This window comes from Sphaerodactylus townsendi, linkage group LG07, assembly GCF_021028975.2.
Source record: "Sphaerodactylus townsendi isolate TG3544 linkage group LG07, MPM_Stown_v2.3, whole genome shotgun sequence".
Lineage (NCBI taxonomy): Eukaryota > Metazoa > Chordata > Lepidosauria > Squamata > Sphaerodactylidae > Sphaerodactylus > Sphaerodactylus townsendi.
The window spans coordinates 111,494,292-111,513,544 of record NC_059431.1 but is presented as its reverse complement, the minus strand read 5'-3'; the positions used below and the strand labels follow the sequence as shown (position 1 = coordinate 111,513,544).

The 19,253-nt window shown below is 42.5% G+C and overlaps 1 protein-coding gene across 3 annotated transcripts in view; it reads right to left on the bottom strand.

Annotated features, from left to right (window-relative positions):
- The window catches only part of PTBP3 (polypyrimidine tract binding protein 3), a 59,934-nt gene that overhangs the window by 15,054 nt on the left and 25,627 nt on the right, over positions 1-19,253 (bottom strand). For all 3 annotated transcript variants that reach the window (XM_048503176.1, XM_048503177.1, XM_048503175.1), the window contains 5 exons: positions 8,844-8,919; positions 5,714-5,883; positions 3,282-3,428; positions 601-765; positions 120-230 (listed from right to left, as the gene is read on the bottom strand). In XM_048503176.1, coding sequence (XP_048359133.1) covers positions 120-230; positions 601-765; positions 3,282-3,428; positions 5,714-5,883; positions 8,844-8,919 — 669 coding nt within the window. The remainder of the gene's footprint in view (positions 1-119; positions 231-600; positions 766-3,281; positions 3,429-5,713; positions 5,884-8,843; positions 8,920-19,253) is intronic.

Here is a 19,253-nt window from a genome sequence, read left to right as displayed (position 1 = left end):
GCTTTTATTGTATGCTTTAATTTTCTCACACTCGTGGTATACTATTGATGATCTTCCAATGTTGTACATGGCAATTCGTGATTGTATATTTTAACTTAGACAGAAACCTATGCACTTACCATTTTGGCATAATGTGCGTTCAATGGATCAGAGTATTGAAGCAAGGCCTGAAACTGATTGTTCTTTGTGAAAGTGATAATCTTTAAAACGGTCCCGAACTTGGAGAAGATCTGTGTAAAAATTCACAGCCAGTTAATTCACACTTCCTTAAATTAATCTCTTGACAGAAAGATAACACAGCTGTACTTTACTGCCAGTGCAGATGTGATGTAGTTAAATTGCCAAGATATATTTCTATTTATGCTCTGAAGAAAAAAATAGAACAGGTTCTATCAGATCATGAAGCTTTCCCTGTAAGAAGCCGAATTTTTATTTATGTATTTAGATATTTTTTATTAAAATGAAACAGTACATAATCATTCATGTATTCAAGAAAACGGGAGAATAGTTGTTTAAAATGCACATGTAAATACCCTAAAGGTTAAGTTTGGTTTACATGCAGAGTTGATGTAACCCAAAATTTGTGCTCAAGTTCCTTACCTGATACAGTACTTCTAGAGTTACAGGGTAGAAGAGATTTTCCACTATAATTCGAAGAACGGAACTCTGACCAGGGGGCAGCCCGCCCTCAGTAGTTGGAATACCTGCGAGTGCCAAGCCTCCAGACTGAACGGCATTCACTGCTTGTAATGCAGCTTGAGCTCTCTTCAGGGGTGGGTAAAAGGCAGAGGGAAAACAGAGTTGTGGTATTTGTTTATTTCTGCAAATTTATATCCCGCCCATCACCAAAGTCCCTGGGTGGGTATTGCATTGCGCACAATTACGCACATCTAACCGCTAGCATAAAAACTACACTAAGTTATTTGAAATTCTCCATATTTATGACATAGGCAGACTTTGTCTTGTTGTTCTATTTCAGGGTATAATGGAAAAACCTTTTGCATTTCAAAAAAGGCAAGCTTTTGAAGTAGTAAAAAATAAACTGCTCAAAGTCTTTAACAGTAGCTGAATGGTTCATGCTACTTCACAATTTAATGCAGCGTGTAGTACAGTGATGGCGAACCTTTTTGAGACAGAGTGCCCAAACTGCAACCCAAAACCCACTTATTTATTGCAAAGTGCCAACATGGCAATTTAACCTGAATACTGAGATTTTAGTTTAGAAAAACGGTTCGCTCCGAGGAGTGTGTTACTCAGGAGTAAGCTTGGTGGTAGTCGGTGGCTTTGCTTTGAAGCAACCGTGCATCTCTTCCAAAGGGTGAATCACGACCCTAGGAGGGTTTACTCAGAAGCAAGCCCCATTGCCAGCAACCGAGCTTACTCCAAAGTAAAGGATTGCGCTTTTGTTCTTTGCATGAAAATCAGTGGGGTTTAATGGCGCGTAACAGGGTTACCTACACTGCTTCCCCAAAACTGGGTCTTAGGTTTAATGATAATAATTGAGCCCAGCAGCCCAGGTCAGCCTAGACGTGGGGGGGGGGGGGGGCACTCTGTTTGCTCGTGCCCACAAAGAGGGCTCTGAGTGCCACCTCTGGCACCCATGCCATAGGTTCGCCACCACTGGTGTAGTACAAAGACTTCAAGCTGCCAAAAATTCTCTCCTATCTCAAATTCAAATGGAATTATGATCTGCTTAACTTTCCTAGCATGCCAGGAAAAGGTTTGAGCCATATTTTCTAAACTTGAAGAATTTAATGCACTATTTGTTTGGATGCACTTCTAATGTGCATGTTATCAAAGCAGGTATTTGCCATAACGCTTCAGTCCAGGAATACCATTTCATTTCACAACAAGAGAACACACCGAGAGAATGTTCAGTCTCGCCTTACACACCTTGTCTACACTCTCCCACACATACGCTCCTTGTGGGGCTAAAACAAACATTCACAGTTTTGGTTCAAGTTGAAACACAAGCACCGTATACCTAAATATCACTAAAACTGTCAACAAAGCCCTTGTATTTCAAGTTAAATGTTATCTTCTCTGATGCTACACATCTAATCTTCAAAATACCAGCAAGAAATCATCTTTCTGTCTGTGCTTTGTATGTCTGACTTTCACAAGTAAATTAATATAGAGATTCAATGGCTAACAATACACTGATAACAGCTGCAGCATTTAACAATTTAAAATGGGAGAACAACCAGAAAATATGTCAGAAGTCTTTTTTACTAGGCTGGAGCTAATTTTTAGGACCAAAGCCGAAATGGGATGACAATCCCACCAGCCTTATATGCAGTCTACTTATTCCTCCCAAGTTGTTCATTCAATTTCTGACTTCTTCAGGGAGGGGGGAACCATCCCCACCTACATGTAGAAGTGCCCTACTGAACCTCATCTGCTAAAGGGGCACCAAAATAGATGGAGTCAAATTAATCGACCTCTAAATATTTAGTTCATTTGCTTTGAGCAAGCTCATCACTTAAACTGTACAAGTAACCATAATTCAGATAGCAATTAGATTTTAAGGGTAATAAATGCAAAACTCCAGCCTCATCTGTCTGAGAGGAGAAGTGCAGTTTAGTATGTTTTACAGCAACTGCATTCTAAAACATGTACTGAGATCCCACTGAGTAGTCCCTTTAAAGTTAAATAGTATACAGGCACTCAGAACAGAGGCACAGCCTTCCTTTATGAGATGGGATACAAGCATGCCCATTTCCTATCAAAGAAGCCAGTCCCAGAATTCCATATGAACAACTAACATTCAACCTGGATAATAACTGGCTGATCAGCACAGCAAGAAAAGTGAAGGAGATACCTTTAGATTTTGAAATGGAAGATCACAACAGCATAGAGTATAACATGGTTAATTGTAGTAAAAGAACACAGGAGGAGATCATTGTGATCTCGTTTACAGATCATCTTCAGCTAGAGTCAGGGGTCTGTAATCTGTGGCTCTCCAGATGTTCATGGACTACAATTCCCAATTGGCCATGCTGGCAGGGGCTGATGGGACTTGTAGTCCATGAACATCTGGAGAGCCGCAGGTTGCAGACCCCTGAGCTAGACTGTTATGCAAATCCTGGCCATTCCAACTTCATATGCAAAAGCCACAAGCAAAACTGACACTCAGCTATGCAGTCTAAAATTCAAAACATTGGCCTCACGTTACATACTTGCATATTTCTGAAAACAGCATGCTCAAGTGGCTTGGCCATCTTTCACATGTTACCTAATTAATGCGTGCCATGTATTTTTCTTGCAAATGGCAAACTTACAGCCTGATTGGGCAGATTGTCCGTCTTAAGTTCTCTGTGATTGGAATACTGGATATAAACAGGCTGGCTGCGGAGGTGCGGAGTAACAGGAGTGTAGTAGTTCACCATGGTAACAGCAGCTTCTTCCGAAGCCATTTCTAGAAAAGCCTATAATTAAAAACAAATAGGGTCCTGTTTTAGTTTGTAAAAACTCCCTAAAAATTGCACAAACCTTGCTGGCAGCTTGCAGTGTAGTTCGCCAAGGGAAACAGAAAACACAGAAATTATATTTTTATCTCAGATACAAATAAGCTGTTTATTATGTAAGGACATGTTCACTAACCCTTGGAAACAGTGGCTACAATCATCCTGCTAAGGCAGGTGCACTATTAAGCACCAGCTGCTGAGATTCTGTCCTATCCTGAAGAAACGCTTTAACGGTTTTTTAAAAAAGAGCTGTGCAATTTTATGAGAATGCGTAACAATAAACTACAGTAGCTCAGCTCTTATGTACTTACAGTGTCATTAAATTATAGGTGACTTATGGTGACTCCGTAGGTTTTTCAAGGCAAGAGATTTATAGAGGTGGTTTGTCATTGCTGCCTCTGCATATTGACCTTGGAATTCCTTGAGGGTCTCCTATCCAAATACTTACCAGAGCCAACCCTCCTTACCAGCTGAAATCCGAAGAGACTGGGCTAGGCTGGGCCATCTAAGTAAGAGCATATCTTAGCTCCCACACCCTTTTATTTGCTGGCATTTCCATCAATTCTCACCTTCCACTGAAGACCGCCACTTTACACCTTCTCAGGGGGCCTCTGGGGGACATAACTGGTGAGCACCATAGGCTATAATGATGGGAAAGTGGGAAAGTTCCCATTCACCTGAAACAGCTCTGTTCATGTTGGACAGGATTCAATCCAGCACAGCCAACTTTTAAAGCACTTTGCTGATACATAAAATCTGCATGATTTAATAGTCCTTAGTCAAAACTACAGGCTGCATTCAGACATCACAGTACAAAGTGGGGCTTGTTGGAGAAGCCATAGTCGCCATATCGGATGGCAATACATTGGCTAAGTTTGGTGCTTCCATTTTAGCTGCTGCTGGCAGCCTTTCTGCTACAAAGCAGTTTCCTCAGATGCTATCCCTTAACACTGGGCAGTCACAATACATGAGTTGGGCAGAAGAAGTGAAAGATAGAGCAAAGTAATTACATGCAGCTTTAGGCCCCAACTCCACATGCAGAATAATGCACTTTCAATCCACTTTCACAATTGTTTGTAAGTGGATTTTGCTAATAAGCACAGTAAAATCCTTGTGCAAAGTGCACTGAACGTGGATTGAAAGTGCATTATTCTGCATGTGCGTAAGGGACCTTAGTGCCATGTGACAGAAATGGAAATCAGAGTTAAGTCCCCCATGGTGTCAGGGTTAGGCCCATGGGCAGCAGACCAAAAGGGATGGAACGGGGAAGAAAAGCCAAGGACCAGGAGGTGGACCATAGTGCGGAATTAGTCCCCCCTATTAAGGAGTGACAACAGCAAAAAAAAACCCTTTATGTTGTTCCTCGGGGAGCAGTTTTTTCAGGAGGCATTTTGGGCTGCAGTTGGAAGGGTAGGGAGGAAGTCCCTTCTTCCAGCAGAGGCTTTGATAACAAATGCAAACTCAAGTCATGAGCTACGGAGAAAATTTTTTAACATTATGGCAGGGGTCTGCAACCTGCGGCTCTCCAGATGTTCATGGACTACAAATCCCATCAGCTCCTGTCCATAAACATCTGGAGAGTTGCAGGTTGCAGACCCATGAACTATGGAGTGACACCATCCACTGTTTTTCTCAGCATGCCTACAACACAAGGCAGACAGGCAAGTCACCCTCGCTAGACTTTTATGGCGCCTGTTCCCTTTGTTCATCTGCACAGAATGACTGAAACCTTCAGAAACCAGGAATCGTTCATATTGCCACAAGGTTTGAATTAAGGGACGTAAACAAACTGGAGTTGACTCAAAGGTTTCTGATACTACAAAGCCTACAACTGCACTCCATATTCAAGGGAGGAAGGGACAGGCTGAATTCATGCCAGTCAGAGATTTATTTGTGACAAGGGAAAACAGCCACTAGAAGTTACTTAGAATGTATCCCCAAGTTTAAAGACAGCTTATAAACTTTAAAGCTTGGGGGTTTTTAATTTAAAAAATAGTATGGTCTTGATCCTACCTCACAGTTTCCTCAATAGGCTCCCCAGTAGCAAAACAGCAGAAGCTGCAGTAGTTTGGGAAAATTGGTGGAAAACAGCACCATTTATTAGGAAAACTCCTCAGAGGAAGTAAAATATTTTTTTGCTGAAATAAGAGCCTGCACGTTCTCCAGTGTGCATTTTTAAATAACCCAACCTTTTACTTAAAGAGATATAGATGCAATCACTGACAAATAGTGCCCAATACACATACCTGGCTTTTTCCCTTCAACATCAAGAGATTGGTTACTTTGCCAAAAGGTAGACCTAGAGAAATGACTTCTGCTTCAGTGACATCATTTGGAATTTTACGAAGATGAAGGACTCGAGAAGGGGAACATGGAGATCTGTCTCCTTTAAATTTCTTGCTGTCATTCCCATTAGCTAAAATATAAAGAGAAACATTTGCAGAAAAATACAGAGCTGTGCACAAATAAAATGGATCTCCTTTGTAAAATGTAAGATTGAAGCACTTGCAGTGAGCAATATTAAGTTGATTTGGATTCATTTTATTAGATTTCCTTTTAGCCCCGTGGTCTAAAAAGGGTAAATCTAAGAATCCCAGAAGCCTAAATACCCCTCCTCCCCAGTTTAACCTGGGCATTTTTTCCTAGTGGCTGCTATTACAGATGTTGTCCAACCTGAGTCTCCCCCCGCCCCGCCGTCCTACCACACCTATTTCTTTCTCAAAACACGAAATTTGCTTTTAGCTTGCACACAGCTGTATGAGATTGCAGCTGCTGAATCAAAGCACCCAGGTGAACTATGATGGCTGGGGTTTTCTGAAGACAAGGGGGCTACATGGCTAACTGCCTGGGTCCATGGTGACATCACAATAGATCAGAAAATGGCATCATTGGGCAAGAACACCCCCCACCCCTACCTCATCTAGGGAAGCAAGAGTGAGAAGATCACAGGGAGGTTCAAAAGCATGGCTGCTACAAATATTTCATATCCTGAGCAGGCTCTCTGCTATATACACCAACAGCATATTCAGCTGACTGCGCAGGATAACAAGGAGCAGGATAACAAGGCCGGGCAAGCAGGGCATATGTTTTATGAGAGACCCTCCAGCCTTGACAAGCTAATCCAGATGGGACAGGAAACTGATCCCAACCTGCAATTAACTTCAATAGTGCCAGCACAGTAAGCACAGACTGACTTGGCGTGAAATGTCTCACTACATCAGGCTGGAAGGGGTAAGCTGACGGCAGGTCACCCAATCCCATCTTGAGAAGTAGCAATCTTTGCAGCCAGAACACCCAGGACAGGAAGTTGTAAGGCAAAGCTGAAGGACAATATAAGAAGCAGTCACTGAGACTGATGGCAGAGGAACTGCCAGGAGGAGAGAAGGAGGCAGAGGGGAGGAGGGACTTCTTTCCTCTTCTTTTCTGCTCTCGGCAAAGTCTTGCTCATCCCCATTTGCTTCATTTGTCTGACCCTCTGAAAGCCTCCTTCATACAAAAGCTGCTTATCTTGCCATCTTTAAAGTTCCTCCAGTTCTAGAATGTTTTCTTTTTCCAATTCAGAAAACAGTCACACAACGCACAGGGGCGGGACGAGCCCACCTTGTTCAAATGCTGCATGTTATTTACAACTTTGACTTCTGAGATTTAGTGAACTGGGAAGCTTGCGTTATGATATGGCTGTTCCGGCTTCCGTACAAGTTTTTAGGAAACATTTTAAACCGTCCACTGTAGACCAAGCCCGTGATTTCAAAGATGGCAAGACTGAATACTTAACTGAGCACCTAAATAATAAGCTAGTTGCTCTTTCATGATCTCACTCAGATTTATGATCTCTCTCAAATTTAACTATCTTTAATGGGAGACATGCACACACTCTGCATTACTTTCACAATCAGCCAATGTAAGGTTCAATGTAACATAATACTAATTAGTTATGCCTGGAATGGCTTACAGGCTCATACATTCCTTTCCCATTCCCGAACTATAGTTTGGCATCGATGATTGCCACCAAAAATGCTGTTGCAGTTAACTGTAGTTATCTCAAACTGAAATAGGGGATGCCTACAAGGGAGGTAGAGCACAAAAGTCTATGTGGTGCTCTCCATCTATGATGACGAGACTGGCAGCATCACTTCAGAAGGAAGGCAAGTAGATGGACCAGCTTTTATGGGGCACAGCTGCATCTCAGCCCGACTGCACCGCACTCTAGGTCAGTGGTGGTGAACCTATGGCACGGGTGCCAGAGTGCCCCCCGCCCACACATCTAGGCTGGCCTGGGCCATTAGGCTCGATTATTAGCATTAAACCTAAGACCTAGTTTTGGGGAAGCAGTGTAGGTAACCCTATTAAACGCTGTTAAACCCCACTGATTTTCATGCAAAGTACTAAAGCGCAATCCTTTACCTGGGATTAAGCTCGGTTGCTAGCAATGGGGCTTGCTTCTGAGTAAACCCTCCTAGGGTCATGATTCACCCGTTGGAAGAGTTGTACGATGGCTTCAAAGCAGAGCCACCGACTACCACCAAGCTTACTCCCGAGTAACGCACGCCTCAGAGCCAACCGTTTTTTATAAACTAAAACCTCAATATTCAGGTTAAATTGCCGTGTTGGCACTTTGTGATAAATAAGTGGGTTTTGGGTTGTAGTTTGGGCGCTCTGTCTCAAAAAGGTTCACCATCACTGCTCTAGGTTGTATTACCACCAGGAACACTTAACTGTGAAAAACGCATATTCCCACAGCCACCAGATTTTAAAAAAAAGCCCTCAATCTTCTTTTTAAAAAGAATTCAATCAACCAACGGTCTCCATAACTAGAACAAGCCAATCATGATTTCACTCGAGAAAGAAGTGAGTCCACCTGGTATACATTAGGTGGTTGGGTTTGTTCTGGCAAACAGATGAAGAAAACATTCACACAATACATGTTTATCAGTCAAGGGGATGCTGACAGGACCTCCCCTTCTAGTAGATACCAAATAACATGTCTAATCCATGTCATGCTATGTGTGGTCATTCACGGAATGAGGCCAACTTTCTGCTTGTAATTCCCAAATATTAGAAGTGGTTCCGATGTAGGACAGTGGGAACAGACTATCTGCTACATTACTGTAAAGAAACCCACCTACTCCCCAGTTCCTATTTTTTCCACTTAACAGTTCCTTAAAATCCTTAACACTGCACTACAGCTGGCAATCCAGCTGCCATGGGAAATAGCTGGATCAGGGATCTGGGGAATAGAAGTAGTCCTTGCATCTGTCAGCATTTATATCCACATACTGCAGAACAGTCTTGCAAATATTTTTTTTGAAGAAGCATTGCCATGAATGACCAGGTAGCTATTTGCAAGTCTGCTGCAAAATGCACCGTTTATCGTACCTGTAGCAGGAGTAGAACTGCTCATGGTAAAAGGCCCGTAAGTGATACCAGAAGGAAGAAGCTCATCAGATCCACGCTGAAAAAATAACCCATAAAATAGCCAAATGTTAAAATTGCAGTGGCTCACTTGGATATCTATGAAATTTTGACCTTATTTTTTGTTGTTGCTGGGAAAAATTTAGTCAAAGCACAAAGACAATTTTATTTTAAAGGCACTTTTATCATGGCTTGAACCACCAACTCATTAACCCATTTCTAGGCACAATATAAAAGCAAACCATTAAGAACATAAGAACATAAGAACAAGCCAGCTGGATCAGACCAGAGTCCATCTAGTCCAGCTCTCTGCTACTCGCAGTGGCCCACCAGGTGCCTTTGGGAGCTCACATGCAGGATGTGAAAGCAATGGCCTTCTGCTGCTGCTGCTCCCGAGCACCTGGACTGTTAAGGCATTTGCAATCTCAGATCAAAGAGGATCAAGGTTGGTAGCCATAGATCGACTTCTCCTCCATAAATCTGTCCAAGCCCCTTTTAAAGCTATCCAGGTTAGTGGCCATCACCACCTCCTGTGGCAACATATTCCAAACACCAATCACACGTTGCGTGAAGAAGTGTTTCCTTTTATTAGTCCTTATTCTTCTCCCCAGCATTTTCAATGAATGCCCCCTGGTTCTAGTATTGTGAGAAAGAGAGAAAAAATTTTCTCTGTCAACATTTTCTATCCCATGCATAATTTTATAGACTTCAATCATATCCCCCCTCAGCCGTCTCCTCTCCAAACTAAAGAGTCCCAAACGCTGCAGCCTCTCCTCATAAGGAAGGTGCTCCAGTCCCTCAATCATCCTCATTGCCCTTCTCTGTACTTTTTCTATCTCTTCGATATCCTTTTTGAGATGTGGCGACCAGAACTGAACATTCTACCAGCTTCTGACAACAAACACCTGAGGGACAGTTTCAGACGGTAGCCATGTTGGTCTGCAGTAGATCAGCTGGATTCCATGTTGGCCTGCAGTAGATCAGCTGGATTCTACCACAGAGACCAAGAAGAATTTGGGAGCACAAACATTTGAGTGTCAATGCTCTCTTCATCAGACAGAAACCCCTTCTCTCTCAAAAGGAGTTTTGACTCAAAATCATATATCCCCAAAATCTTGATATCTCTCTGAGGTGTTACTGTACCCAAATCTAACTTGAGGAACAATATTTAAGATGAGGAGCTCTACTAAAAAACATTTCTTTATCTGTGCATAGTCGCAATGAAATGAACTTGCCTGTCCTATACAGTTCGCGCTCCAGTCAGCATACTGATACGTGCACTTTCAGACAGAGAACAGAGATCATTTTCGGTATTTTTTTCACCAAATATTGTCCCTCTACTAAAGTCAGTGTCAGACACACAAGTCACCATTTTGCTCACTTGAACCTTCCTCCAGGTCTCCGCTTAGCAAATAAAGTTTCACACATTTGTATACTAGAAAAGAATGAAGGCCCACAGGCTGAATATCCACCGTTACAAGGGTGGCCAAACTGGGAACCACAGCCGGCTCTGCGAGACAAGCTCATGAATTTGCACATTGCATAGTTCCCCACAACACATTACGCGACACCTTCTCTCCTCCACTCAGGCAGCTGTGTTACCTCATGGACTATTCCCCGCCCCCCAAATAGCTTTGACTAATTATGAAGCTGAAGTAGAAGTGCAAGAAGGGTTCTCATACTACTTGTATCTCTCCCTCCCTTTTAAAGATGAGCAACCTGGGGAAAAGAGGAGTGGGATCCAGTGAACTGAGATTAGCATTGCCTGCCTACCCTGCCTTCACCATTGTTCCTGAAAAGCTACCATTTCCACTGCTGCCTGTTATGGCCTTGAAAAACATGAGCAAAACAACAGGGCCGTTCCCATATTTTTGTCTTCGTTAATTTTCTATTAATAGGTTATGTTAGCAAGACGCTATTGAATAAGCCAGCTACTTTTATGTAAGCATTCAAGCAAGCTGCCTTGTTGTTAGCCAAAGGGCCAATGAAAAGGCCAAAGTTTGACCTTGTTAGTTAGGATTAGCATTACTGAATTTCTGATCTACTTCTAAGGAAGTATTTCTGCATGCTTCCTCGGCCGCTCCCTCCCCTCCCCAAGCATTGTGAGAAATGGGGACTCTGGTTCTCTTCCCCTATACTGGTTCTCTTCCCCTATACTCCCCTATACTCTAAATTAATTCTGAATTTGTTATATTAGGGACTAATATTTTAACACATAAACATGGCAAGGTCTGATTAGCTATGATAGAACAGGCCTGACCTTAATATTTAGTAGTAAACAAAAGAAAGCGACCAAGATGAAGAGGAAGAGTTTGGATTTATACCCCACTTTTCTCTTCTGTAAGGAGTCTCAAAGAGGCTTACAAACTCCTTCCCTTCCTGTCCCACAACAGACATCTTATGAGTTAGGCAGGGCTGGGTAAGTTTGCAAAGAACTGTGACTAGCCTAAACTCACTCAGCAGGCTTCATGGGCAGGAGTGAGGAAACAAACTTGGCTCACCAAACTTGGCTCACCAGATAACAGTCTGCCAGCTCATGTGGAGGAGTGGGGAATCAAATCAGGTTCTCCAGATTAGAGTCCACCGCTCTTAACCACTGCACCATGCTGGCTCTGAGTAAAGGGATTGAAGTACGTTTCCTAAGGGAAGGACAAAAGTGTTTGAGGCTCTTAGTGTAGAAATATGCATGTCTTTTTGGCCTTGTCACACCATAATGAGATGCTTTTTATTGAATATCATTAGTATGATTCTATTGGCTCTCTCGTTACATATTTAGAATTGTAATTAAGCTATGATTCATTCTCATTTTCTGTTATTTTGTGGTTTCTATACTGTACTTTGTAAAAAATAAATATATATAAAACACGAGATACCGTATATACTCGTGTATAAGTCGACCCACATATAAGTCGAGGCACCTAATTTTAGCACAAAAAACTGGGAAAACTTATTGACTCGCGTATAAGTCAAGGGCCGGAAATGCAGCAGCTACTGGTAAATTTCAAAAATAAAAATAGATACCAATAAAATTACATTAATTGAGGCATCAGTAGGTTAAATGTTTTTGAATATTTATTTCAAAGAAAAACAGTAAACTAGCTCTGTAAGTGGAAAAGAGGGTAAAACAAGAGCAATATGGTATCAACAATAACTTTAAAAGTACAAAAACCTTAGCTTTTTTGTAAGGAAGGGTTTTAAACAATGGATCTTACAATAAAAACATGCCTGTTCACTGTGACTCAAAACTACCCTGCTTTTTAAAAGGATAGTTCATTATTTTTAGTGTACATATTTTTAAAATTGCACAGGGCAAGAGTCATTTTAGAAGGAAAATTCACACAACCTGTCAGGGGAAGAATGTTTATGTTAGCAGTACCAACATTTCAGAGTATCTTTAAGAGACCCTTCTGATGATACCACCCAGGTTTGGTGAAGTTTGGTTCAGGGGGTCCAAAGTTACAGACCCTCAAAGGGTAGCCCCATCTACTATTAGCTTCTATTGGAAACAATGGAGGATGAGAGCACCCACTTTGGGGATCCAGAACTTTGGACCCCCTGAACCAAACATCACCAAACCTGGCTGGTATCAGCAAGAGATTATGCTGATGATACCACCCAGGTTTAGTGAAGTTTGGTTCAAGGGCTCCAAAGTTATGGACCCTCAAAATGTAGCCCCATCTACTATTAGCTCCCATTGGAAACAATGTGGGATGGGGCACCCCCTTTGGGGGGCCATAACTTTGGACCCCCTGAACCAAACTTTACCAAACTTGGCTGGCATCATCAGAAGTATCACCTGATGATACCCTGAAATTTTGGTGCCGCTAGCCTAAAAAATGCGTCCCCTGGCGGCCGACAAAGTAAAAACCCTAAAATGTGCTGAAAAATTCGACTTTTACATGAGTATATACGGTACTTCATTGTTTTACAGGATTTCACAAGCTGCTTCCTTTTGCAGTGGTGAACTGCTTCACAGTTGTTAATCACCTCCAAGCCTGACACATCCAAATGGAAAGCTGAAGTTTACAATGATGAGTTCCTCTTTAAAAGCTGACCAAAAACAAAAAGCTGAGAACATGCCACACTGCTGGTATCTTCAGAGGTGTATGCCAGCCACAGATGCAGGCGAAACGTTAGGAACAAGATCCACCAGACCATGGCCACACAGTCCGGAAAACCCACCACAACCAATCTCCATTTTTCTTCAGTACCGTGAGAAAAACAGAATAGATGCGGGATCCCCTCTGTGAAGGTGGTACTGCTTCTATGGTTCTGATCTGGAGGGGTAGAACTGCCTGCTCATTTCTGCAATGGTTGATAAGATTCTTTGGAATTGGGGAGGAGAGGAGGCGATTCAGTGGAGTCTGTTAAAACTCTGTTGAGCATCCCTGAGGCACTATTTCTGGAGTTCAAGTGTTGGCTTGGGCACTGGATCCCCAAGGTAGTCCTTGTTTGGACTGTTTATTGTCCCTATCTCCTTTGTCAACTGTGTAAAAGCAGTTTCTGGGGAACCTAGAGTTGCCTAGGGTTCCAGTCAGATCTGGTCTTTTGTCAGTACCCGAGTACGGTATGAAAGGATCAAAAGGAGTGGAAGCTGATGGGCCTCCTGTTATTCCCTCAGACAGTCCTAGGCGTGGTCTTCTTTTTATCCCTCGTCTCAACGAGGACTTTATCTAATGCTTCCCCTCTGGTAACTGCCTAAAAATGGTAGTCATCAGCCATGGCCTGAGTCAGAGTGTACATTTGGCAGCAGCAGTTTAGGCAGGACTCAGGAGATGAGAAATCATGGAGTCAAGTGGGCATCGGCATTGAACACAGCCACTTTCAACAGCCTATTTGCCCTTTCTAAGAGTCTTTTATGACCTGGGGAAGAAGCTGCAGCATTTCCTTGTCCACACTACAGATGGCCTTAAAACAACAGAGGCTGTAGAGGACGCCTTGATTGCCATAATTGCTGCTTTGTGGGTCTTGAGGAGTGCGAAGTAAGCCTTTTTGTCTAGACTGTCTCATAAATTGCCAACTCCATCCTCCAAGGCCAGCCCAGAAGACTGTAGGGTGGCTACAGGATCCTCTATCAGAGCAACCTGTAAAAACTGGTTCATAAAGCAAGGTAAGGCATAAAGCTTTTTGGCAAAGGCTGAGAGTTGTTTGTTAGCCATGGGCTTAGCCCATTCAGCTTTAATCTGTTCTTCAAGGTATTCTGTCATAGGGAACACCTTCTCAGACTTATCTGTCCTAGGGAAAAACTCCTTGCTGCCCTTGGGACATTTTTTCTCTTTGGAAGTTGAGGGCTGGTCATCCCTGCCTTCCCCCAGTTTTTCCTGTAGCTCAAGGGCTTGCAAGGTTTTGGAAAGAAGGTAAGCATAGATCTGCTTTAAAAAAACTTGGTAGCAGGTTCAGGTAATTCAATTTCCTCCTCCTCATCTGATATAAATTCCCCCTCCTCCCTCTCATTGGATTTGCACTCAGAGGTGTTATCAAAGAGGTGGGGGGAGGGGTATCAGACCAGCGTGCAAGGCAGGGATTTGACTTTTGCGCTGCCTTAGTGAGTCACTTGCTAGTATAAGGGACTGCTAGATCAGGATTAAAGTCAGATATTGGCTCTGTAGGAGGAGAACGGGGGACGGGTGCTAGACAAAAGCCCCTGCTGTTCGCAAAAAGCCTTCATTTCTTCCTTCATGGATTGCTTCATTACGGCTCTGAGACCTGGAAGTGCTTAGTACTCACTGGAAATCTGACAGGGTCTGTAAATACCTTCTGTCTCCTTGTGGTTGGGGAAAGGAATGCAGGCAGCCCAGCCCTCCCCGCCATTTCCCACTTTTGGGTGACCTGAGCAACATAAATTCCTTTAGGAGCAAAAGGTGTGGTCTGGAAACAAAATGGCTGCCGAAGCCTCCCTAAGCTCCCTGTGGTTACTGTCGGGCTGGTCTTCCATGCTCCATTTTTTGGCACAAACTGCAATGAGAGGCATTTCAGTGTGCCCTGCTGGTGCGGTGAGCTGCGTTTTGCCACCTGGCGCCTTGTCTGCACACTCTCCCTCACTGCGCAGATCTTCTTTTCAAGAAATTTTCAAAAGTGGTTTGGGCTGACTGGCAGGTGGAAGGGTCAGTCAGGAAAGACCATGTTCCATTTTGCAGATAAGAGGGTGGCTTTTGTTAGCTGTGGCCACTGTGAGGTGGGCTATACAGTGGAACCTCGGTTTTCATCGGTTTCGGTTTTCACCGATTTTTCAGTGAAAAATTGGTGTCAGTTTTCATCAATTTGTCTTGGTTTTCATTGATTTGCAGTAAGGTGCAGGGGTTTGTGGAGAAAAATCACCCAGACAAAGCTGTTGCAGGCTGTGTCTGCAACTTGTTTAATGACAATGTCTTGCCCCATTTCGGACAAATCTTAAAGCAGCGTCAGAAACAGACCTCTTTGGACAGCTTTCTAGTGCGACATTGGTCTACTGGCTCTGAAGCTGGTCCTAGTGTTATTGTTTGTTACTGTTTTCAGCATTAAACACTATGTTTATTCACCAAAAACGTGGGTTTGGTATGTTTTTTGGAGTGTCTAGAATGGATTACTTGGATTTACATTGGTTCCTATAGAAAAGTTTGCCTCAGTTTTCATTGGTTTCAGTTTTCATCGATTCTTTTCGGTGGATTACCAACAAAAGCCGAGGTTCCACTATACATTTATTTACAGAAAACTTAAAGGCTTGAAGTCAATTTTGTCTGCAGATTATGTATATCTAAACAAGTTGGCAAGTTGAGTTGTGGGTTGGCAAACATTGTCACTATCCTCACGAGCTGTGATGTCATACTGGTTTCCTATTGTAAGCCTTTATATTAAATACTGGGGGGTTTTTTTTTTTGAAGGGGGGACCATTAAATATCCTCTTAATTCAACCACTGTCAAGCAAATTCCTCAGTAAACAGTTACACCATGACATAAAAATTATATTAAAACAATTATGAGTCAAGGACACTATCTGCTATTTTATTTTAAAATGAAGTAAAGCAGATGTTTTCTAAATCTAGATACGAAAACCACACTACGGCATGAAGTTAGTGTTGAACATTCTCGTAGCAAAATGAAGATGGCAATGGCTTTAAGCACCCCTAAATAAAGAGTTTACAGCTGTAGCTCTTGTAGCTGTAGCCGTCTTTCAAATCCACATTAAGCATCTGCCAACCCTATAAAGCTACTGGAGCAGCAATGTAGCAGGCAAAATGGCGCTGCAGCCTCAAAATGGATCTAAAATAAATGTTATTGGACGCAATACTGTTCCCACCCACTCCTACATTGGGGCATTAGCGTTATCTGCAAGCTTTCTAGTCCCTGAAGCAGCGATAGCTCAAGTCTCTCAACGATTTCCATTACCTGAGTGAAAAAAGCAAGCTGTACTACACTTTATCAGTTGCCAGCTTATAAATGAAATGACAATTTGAAAGGCATATTTTAACTGCTTTGGAGTGTTCTGACCATTCAGGTCAGGCCCATCCACCATTTTGAATATTCTGGGTCATACAAATCTTTTTTACTCACCTATGGCTATTAGAAAACACATGATCTGTTCTTTCTGATTTGCATCATTGAAAGACAGAGGACATGAATGAGGTACACAATGGAGGTGAAAGCATACCTCAATAGCTATGTGTGTGAAAAACAAAGAAAAAAGACTACATTCACAAGTCAAGAACAAACCATGGAATACTTGTTAAAAATTAAAAGTAATAAAGCATGCACTTCACTTCCATTGCTTAAATTTCAGTTCCTGTCTTATCTGACGACGAGAGCTTTACCCCAGAAATCTCATTAGTCCCTAAGGTGCTACTAAACTCAAATGTAGCTCTTCTACTGCAGACAACATGGCTACCCACCTGACACGATCTACATGATGTTACGTATACATTCCTGTCACGTTGCTAGCATATGCCTGATTAAAATATTTACATCTAACTTTCTTCTTTGATGACTTCACAGTAACTTGGAGCACTAAAAGAATTACAACTCATATGCAAACACTTCCGGCTTTCCCAGTTCAATTAAAGAAATGAGACGCTGCTCTGTGCGCTAGCTGAAAGTAGAAAAATAACACACTGAATTTACTTGACTGGATTTGCAAATCAGAATCAAAGCTAAAATTCTTTATCTCAGACTGCATGTGGAGATAAACTGAATCAGGTAGGTAGCCATGTTGTCTGCAGTAGAAGAGCTATGTTTGAGTTCAGTAGCACCTTAGAGATTTTTGAGATTTCTGAGGTATCCCAAGAATGTATGTTGTACTTGACATTAAGATCAACAAAAGAATATACACTTCACAGGCATTTTAAAAACAGAACAAAGTATTTGGGGGCAAGATCTGACAATCATGAAGAAGCTGCCAAGGTAGATTTTGGAGAAGAAAGAATACAAATTTTTCAGTGAAATGCTGAAGAAGAAAAATATTCCCTTTAGATGGTGGCTACTAAAAAGACTGGTTTTCACTTTCAATGGAACTCAACAGAAAATCTCTGATGTGCAAGAAAATTCATTAGCAAGAATAAAAAAGATTTTTAAAGTCATTTAAAGCATAGAATATCAAGTTGAAAAAGTTAGAGGTTTAGAACATAAGATTGGAGGAGTTACAACGTATATATATTTTTTAAAAAGCAGTAGCTATTTTAAAACTAGGAAGAAAATAATATATATGAGGATATTTAATAGAAGTCTGGTTAAAGAGGTAAGATTTACAAAGATTGTGTTTTCAAGTATCTTTAATCAGGTCATAAAACAGAGGGCATAAAAAATTTTCAGTACAAAAATAGAAGCTGGTATAAGATATTTTGATTATTTGATATAGAATGGCTTGTAAGCTCTAATTCCTCTTCCTCGTTTGACAAAAATTCCCCTTCTCCACTTCACTGTCAGAAACAGCGGAGGGGCAATGAGAAACCTCCTCTTGGGGCAGTCTGTTAGTGGGTACAGCTTTTTGTGCTGCTTTAGTTGGCCATTTGGAAGAGTTATGCCCTCCCAAGGCTGGCTATGGATTGGGGGGGGGGGGGGGGGGTGCAGAAGCGAAGGGGGTGGCTTGTGTTGGATAACAAGCCATGTTGCTCAAAAAGGTTCTCATTTCCTCTCTCATGGATTGCTTCGAGGCAATCAGTGCTGATGGAACATTAAAAGATTCTGGAGGGTGGAGGTGGTTGGTAGAAAAGATAGTGGAGCAATCAAAGGGGCTAGGGCCGTGGTGGCGATGTTCGTGGACAACAATTCCAGATGTTCGTGGACAACAATTCCCATCAGGCCATGCTGGTAGGGGCTGATGGGAATTGTAGTCCATGAACATCTGGAGTGCCATAGGTTCACCATCACTGGGCATGGGGCAGGAATGTGGTCTGCCTAATCCTCCCCGCCATTTCCTGCACCCAGCAGACCTTCTGGTGCAGATTCCTCTTTGGCTCAAAACTCTCTCTCCCTCTCAAAATGGCTGCCGCTAGCGAAAAGGCCGCTGTAAGAGCACGCCAGCTCGTTCTCTGTGCACGTTCTCTTGGCACACACCTCTGAATCAGTCTGGGTATCACTTACTTTGAGCAGCCCTATCTGGGACACAGCTTGCCACCAGGAGAGGCTGCTGCTGGCTATCAGTGGATCAATCTTGCTGACTGAGTACAGACTGAGCCTTTGGACTCTGGTTCTGAAAGAAAGCTGTCACTGTCTCCCTTACACATGGCTTGAATGGCTGAGGCATGTTTTCCAAGCCAAAGGGGTATATTGTGCTCCTCCTTCCTTCATTGTGGGGCTGGGGGCGGGGGGATCGAACAGTAGAAGAGTAAGGAGGAGCTGGGAAACGATATGTAAGAAAAAGTGGAAAAAAGTTTGGAAAGTTTTAATACAGATTCGAGTTAGATTAAAGTAGAAGAATCCTGGAATGCCTGAGTAGCTAAGCTACATTAAGGCACTCTCTCTTAAGAACTAGGAGAAAGGTGACTCCCACAGGAACAAGACAGCAGGAAAAATTTAGTTCCTGCCTCCCTGACCAGACAGTCATCCAACAAGATGTCCTCCTCCTCACAGGGAGGATGATATAACTAGACATGTGCAATTAACTCCTGGTATCAAATTCCTGAATTGCTGATTTCCAGTAGAATGTTGGTGTAATATGGTAGTCACGAAGCTAGGTTCCCAATCCCCATTTGCTGGGAAACTTAACTCACGGGGTTGTTGTGAAGCTAAAATATCACTAACAGAAAGGACAGAATTCAAATGCAAATTGTAGATGTACTGAGGAAAAACAAAGTCAAGATTAAAAGGACAAACCAGCCTCAGAAGGTGAAAACGAGGCTGACCAGGAAGAGAAACCCTAGACTCTAAGTACTGTGGGCGCGATAGCCTTGTATGAGGAAAGTG